The 6,704-nt window shown below is 42.2% G+C and overlaps 1 protein-coding gene across 1 annotated transcript; it reads left to right on the top strand.

The window, feature by feature from the left end:
• The first annotated feature begins 3,561 nt into the window (after positions 1-3,561).
• Positions 3,562-4,509, top strand: LOC139945367 (galanin receptor 2b-like). Its single transcript, XM_071942716.1, has one exon. It carries the CDS (start codon positions 3,562-3,564, stop codon positions 4,507-4,509), a length of 948 nt encoding a protein of 315 aa, XP_071798817.1.
• Positions 4,510-6,704: the final 2,195 nt, after the last annotated feature.

Below are 6,704 nucleotides of genomic sequence, written 5' to 3'. Positions count from 1 at the left end.
TAGCTTTGAAAAACAAAAAACCAAACAAAGCAAAACCACCCACCAGTTACAAGACTATACATGGTGACTACCTCCCTCAAAGGCATGTCGAGTTTTTGTTTGGCCCCCAACGGCATAATTGGGATGTTGTGATAAACTGTATGTTGGTCTGACAGCTTCTTTAAAGAGCTCCCGTGTGCATCAAGTCTTGTGTTGTACAGCAACATACCAAATGACGTCACGAAGTTTCACGACTGTTGTATACGGCACCCGGATAACGGATATTTTAACCAGCCATTTGCGGGTGAGAATTGATTAGTGTTTGGCACAATGATGTGTTGGATTGCAAGTTTCCACTTAAATTTGAATTCCTCAGACTATCGAAACAATAGCTGTTTCACATGATTAGGGGCAAACTTTTGCGTATAGTTGCTTAAGAGACGGCGACCCTCAGCTGCCTCAGATGCACAACTCTAAATTTGCTCAGCCCAAGCGGTCAGTGGTCTATCCAGGACTGCTGGGATGGGTTAATTCAACTTGCACATGTTCTTGTTCAGGAAGTACGTCATGGGTGTATAGGGGGATCGGTGCGAGTGTGATGCATGATGGGACTGATCATGGACCAATGAGCTTGCTTGATACGTTTGCCCATTCCAGCGCCTTTGGTTAAGGCACGGCTGGTGCCCGGGACGAGCGAAACTTCTGAATTTATGTTTGGGCCTATGGTCGTGAGGTCGCTAGCATAGCAAAGGCTTACCTCAAACCATTTTACATGGCAACTGTCTCTATAGGTACTAAGAAAGTCATTTTACCGGACACTATTGGAATTTATTTAAAGACACTGACAACATTTGGTAATTGTCAAAGACCACTCTTCTCACTTGGTGAATCTCAACATATGTATAAAATTGCAAGTCTGTGAAAATAATGTGCTCAATATTGGTCGTCGAAGTTGCGAAAGAATAACGGACGAAAAATTACCTTTGTCGCACAATTTGTGTCCTTTCAGTCATATGCTTGGGTTAAATTCTGGTCATGAGTTGAGTCTGTCTGTGAACGGAATGAACGTTCTACAAACGGACCCGGTGTGGCGGTTTCAGTCTTCCGCCGTGTTCAGTTTTCCGGGTGACGTAGCCAGATAATTCAGCACGTTGTTCGAACGGTTTTAGCTTTCCGGTGTGTTCAGTTTTCCGGGTGACGTAGTCAGACAATAATACCGCCGCGAATAACCCTGTCGACTACTGTAGTTCTCTCAGTGACCCCAAAATGTTTCTATTACAATTCTTTTCTGTTTAGTCACATTCTCTTCCCCCCATCTTTACATGTGTTCATGCGTACAACTGTAAGCAGGTTACACTACTTGTGCAACTGGTTAAATACAGGATAGTTTGCTTGGTCTTCACACCAAATTCTCTCATATATGATCCACGCGTTCGCCGCTCGTTGTACTCGTAGACGCCGCCATGACAGCTACCGGAGAGTAACACGGATGACTCAATACGGCACTAAAAATTTACTACTTTCGCAGGCATCACATTACATCATGTTACCGTATTTAGTCATTTGTAAAACTGAACACGGCGGAAAGTTGAAACCGCCACACCGGTCCGGTGTTCTAACAGTTTCATATCCAAAAGGAAAATTGACATAATTTTAAAATAGAAATGACTACATTCATTCAGTCGATTTCGAAGCTAAACAGACATTAAAGACACTGGACACTATTTGTTATTTGACAAAGACCAGTCTTCTCACTTGGTGGTCGAAGTTGCGAGTTGATAATGAATAAAAAAAAAAAACTTGTTAGACAAAGTCATGTGCTTTCAGATGCTTGTTTTCGAGACCTCAAATTCTAAATTTGAGGTTTCGAAATTAAATTCGTTGAAATTTATTTCTTTCTCAAAAACTAGGTTACTTCAGAGGGAGGTTGTTCTCACAGTGTTTTGTACTATCAGCATTCCAAGTAAGTTTATGATTCTTAAAATTATTTTGAGTAATTACCAATAGTGTCCACTGCCTTTAACGCATATGAAAATACACATTTATTGAAGGTACGAAGTGACTCGGCTGTCGGAACAAAGTGACTCAGATATAAATGGTTTAATATACTATACTTCGCTCTCGGCTCATGGTACGAGGTGACCATTTCGGTTACGGTACCAAGTGTCCAGAAGGTACGAAGTAGCAATGGTACGACGTGTCTGACGTCTCAAATTACGGGATAACGGACACTTCGTAACTTGCAAAAGGTCAAAGTGTCCCAAACTTACGAAGATGGCACGAAGTTTGTGTGACATTCCAAATGACGACCCGCGCGCACCACGTCTATAGTGCGTCCGTAGTACGAGAAGACCTGCGTGACGTCTAAAGAAAGGAATTGCTATATTAACAACCACCTGTCTTGCCATCTAATAAAGGTACGCAATATTACGTTATGTGTGCCTCAATGACAATGCACTGGTTATCTCACTCCTTGACTATTGCAACTCCCCTCTCACCGGACTTAATGGCAGTGGACACTATTGGTAATACTCAAAATAATTATTAGCATAACACCTTTCTCTGTGACAAGTAAGAGGGAGAGATTGATGGTATAAAACATTGTGAGAAACGGCACCCTCTAAAGTGCCATAGTTTCCGAGAAAGAAGTAGTTTTCCACGAATTTGGTTTCAAGACCTCAGATTTAGAACTTGGGGTCTCGATATCAACCATCTAAACGCACACACACCTTCGTGTGTATCAAGGGTGTTTTTCTTTCATTCATATCTCGCAAGTTCGATGACCGATTGAGCTAAAATTTTCACAAGTTTGTTATTTTGCTTATGTTGAGATACACTAACTATGAAGGCTAGTCTTTGACACTTACCAATAGTGTCCACTGCCTTTAAGCAACACGGTCTCAACCGCTTTACAGAAACACCGAAACAAGGCCACTCGACTGATCCACAGAGGCCTAAGTATTTCCCTTGCCACACCTCTGCTCACGGATCTCCATTGCCTTCCAGTCAAACAGTAGTCTTGGTGCAAGACGTTTCTCGTTCCCTTTTCACGCACACCGCGGCCAATTCACCGACAGCGCGCGCACCGACTCACCTGACTTATAGTCCACTCACCGCCTCGGAGACGAGAAACGTCTTGCACCAAGACTAGTCAAACAGTTGATCTCGAAGACGGCACTGAACATGTTCAACCCTGTAACGAACACTTTCAATGTATACTGCTTGCACGAGCAATTGAATTTTACAAATAATGGAAATGCTCGGGGCGGAGCAGGGATATTTCAATATATTCTGCCTCTATTAAGTTGATAATCAAATGAATAGGAAACGCGTCAATGTGTTCTATGAACGGTCCACTAAAATGAACACTGCGTCTTATAATAGAAACGAAGTCACGTGACAGGCTCTTCTAACGTATAGTTTGTCACTTACACGCTGGCAACAACATTCTTCTTCGTATATAAGGCGTGGGTACTCAACTAGAGTTATTCAAACAGATCTTTTGGTAAACGTGCTCCACCGTTTTCAAAGAAATCCTCTTAAAAACGAACACGTAAAACAACTTGAAGTATTTACGTAAAAATGGCCGAGGGAATCTTGGTTCTTCGGGTGATCAAGACCATTGTAGGGCTACTAGGCATTCTGGGCAATGCTCTCGTCTGTCTGGTCATCTACAAAGTGACATCAATGCATACCACTACTAACTACTTCATCTTTAACCAGGCTACCATAGACTTCCTCGGCTCTGTAATGCTCCTCTTAAGCAGCAACATACCAGTCCCGGTGTTTCTCGCTGATAACTTCGGTGGGAACTTACTCTGTCGCCTCTGGATTTCAGATTTCTTCTTGTGGTCGTTTTTCACCTCTTCAACACTGAACCTGGTGTCCGTTACTTTTGAGAGATACGTCGCTATCGTGTTCCCGTTCCAGCACGGGGTAATCTACGGGACTGTCCCTGTCCGTATTCTGATCGCAGGGGTCTGGATCATCGGTATGGCAAGTAGCTTCTACGATATCGCTTTCTACGCTGTGATCTCCGGGTCATGCCAGTCCGTAAGCGTCCCGGGCTCGCAGGCTATCGGCGTCATGATCTTCCTCCTGCAGTACTTTCTCCCGGTGTGCGCTATGCTCTTCGCTTACGTTCACATCATGGTAGTGCTGAAGCGGAAAGCGGTGAGTGTGGGCCCGCAACCGGTTACGGTCAGCAGTGGTTCGCACCCGGTTGACACCATGGAGAGATCGCTTCTACGGGCCCGTCGTAACACCCTCAAGACCCTGGTGATCGTCTTCGCCACGTACGTCGGATGCTGGTCCATGAATGCCGTTGTGTTCTTCATGTTCAACTTCGGCTACCCGCTGGATTTCAACGGTGCTGTGTACATCGTTTCGGTGGCACTGGTTGCGTCTAATTCGTGTCTGAACCCGTTCATCTATGCCGTTAAATACAGACAGTTCCGCCGCGGATTCAGAATAGTTTTTGGTCTGCCGGTTACCAATGAAGATTTTGGAAATTCATCAACTGCTAATTAGTTGGTTGATAATGTACAGTGTTCAAAATAGTCAGTTTTGTAAATCTTTATCTTTGGATTTAGAATGTTGATGTTTTAAAACACTTGCCCTACACTTATCCACTTTACACGCTGTCATGCAGAAGCTATCGGGTGGCTCACCTTTAGTCAAGTTTTGTAGCACTATTGTGAATTGTTAGTAACAATTGAATGCGACAATTAGTCAGCATCCTGTGGGGCAGATACATTTTAAAGGCGACTATCATCCTCTTTGGTAATTTTGGTAATGATTTTGTTTTTACTAAATTATGTCTACAACATAATGGTTATTAGCTATGAAATCAACATTGCAATTGAGGTAGACAGTTTTCCTATAGACCTTATGCATTGACGTCATCCAGCCGCCATCTTAGAGGAAAAACGGTGACGAAACAATCGAGACGCACAGATTTGTACGCGCGGCGCACAGTATTGTCCAACGAACAATTTTATTGGTTAAACAATTGAATTACTTCAAGCCGTAATATTAACTCCGGATAATGCAAGTCAACGCCGGTCGATACTGTGAGAAAAATACTAACGGATTCATTCGTTAAAACATTTTTTTTTTAAAACAACAAAGATCCATTATTATGAATTCAAACCTGCCGATTGGTCTCCTAACATTGAACTTTTCTCAGCAGTGTGGTAGCCAGATGTTATTAAATACCGTTACTCTGAGCGCATTTAAGTCCATTGATGCACTATACAATCAAATTGGATGGGTGACGGAGGTAAAGGTGCACATCAAGGAAAAATTTGCTCGTGAAAGTAAACAAACTTTGCAGTTTTACTCTTGAGGCCGCACTTATTGCGAGACATTATTCATTTTGTATGGACGTACGTGGACATGGCTACCAACTACCTACCGCATCACGGAAACACCACTGAAGAAAACACATTATTTTTGTTCAAACCAGAACTGGGATTTTAGCAAAAAAGTTAATGTATGACTTGTTTTCGGCAATGGTGGTGCGGTATTTGGCTTGCCTTCATCGGCACTCTGGTATATTTTAGATTCAACTATCTGAAGGGGGCGATTCACGTTGACAAAATGCATTGGCATGGGGATTTGATTTATTTGTAGATGGTTTATTCACAATAAAACAAAAATATTCTCGGCCAGAGGCCGAAAAACATTTTGTTCATGTCATGTACACATTTAAAAACTTAAATATACAAAGGACAAGATTGAAGAAAGCAAAGATGTCTTAAGCAAGTCAAAATTAAATTTAAAAGAGTGAAATTAGAGAGAAAACAACGATACAGGCAGTGGACACTATTGGCAATTACTCAAAAAAAGTATTATCATAAAACCTTACTTGGTAACGAGTAATGGGGAGCTGTTGATAGTACAAACGGCTCCCTCTGAAGAAACGCAATTTTCGAGAAGTAATTTTTCACGAATTTGATTTGGAGAACTCAGATTTAGAATTTGAGGTCTCGAAATCAAGCATCTGAAAGCACACGACTTTTTCTGTTGTTGCTACCTCGTAACTTCGACGATCAATTGAGCGCAACTTTTCACAGGTTTGTTATTTTCTGCATAAAAATATGTTGAGATATACCAAGTGAGGAGATTGGTCTTTGACAATTACCAATAGTGTCCAGTGCCTTGAACAAAAACATACTTGGGACTGGAATGGAAGTTCAAAACTCAAGTGTCATCTCAAAAGACTAAAAAAATTAAGTCAATGTTATCTTGGCTGCTATATGCTTCTGTGTGATCCGTAACAAAACAAGCAAATTCAGGTTCAGATTGTTTGCCAGCCTTTGCTAGGCCCCGCTTGGTGCCAAATAATCGATGGTTGCCGAAAAAAATATTCGCGGTCTCCTGGCTTACGATTTACATTTAACATGAACTGCTTTGGTTTGATGTTTGCACCGTTTATGCGTTACGTTAGTTACAGGCCTGCTGATAATAGTACTCAACATGGCGGCGGCGGGTGTCAAAAACTGACGATTGTGACGTCACGCGAAACCTCTCTGTAGGTTTACGTGTAAACGCCGCGTCACCTAAAAATGCGCACTTCACTGAACAACACACGTTGACATTGACGACCAAAATGGCGCATCCAAGATTATTCTGATTATGACGTCAGGTGAAATGGGTCAATAGTATTTAAAAGTATGATGGCATCGCAAGAATGAACACCCAAATAGAAGGGCCAGTGCTGA

The sequence above is a fragment of the Asterias amurensis genome, chromosome 12, assembly GCF_032118995.1.
Source record: "Asterias amurensis chromosome 12, ASM3211899v1".
Lineage (NCBI taxonomy): Eukaryota > Metazoa > Echinodermata > Asteroidea > Forcipulatida > Asteriidae > Asterias > Asterias amurensis.
Note: the sequence above shows the minus strand (reverse complement) of the source record. Positions and strands in the feature narration are given on the sequence as shown.

What these genes read in the sequence shown, in the direction of transcription:
- LOC139945367 (XM_071942716.1), top strand. Translation starts at nt 3,562, where the DNA reads ATGGCCGAGGGAATCTTGGTTCTTCGGGTGATCAAGACCATTGTAGGG.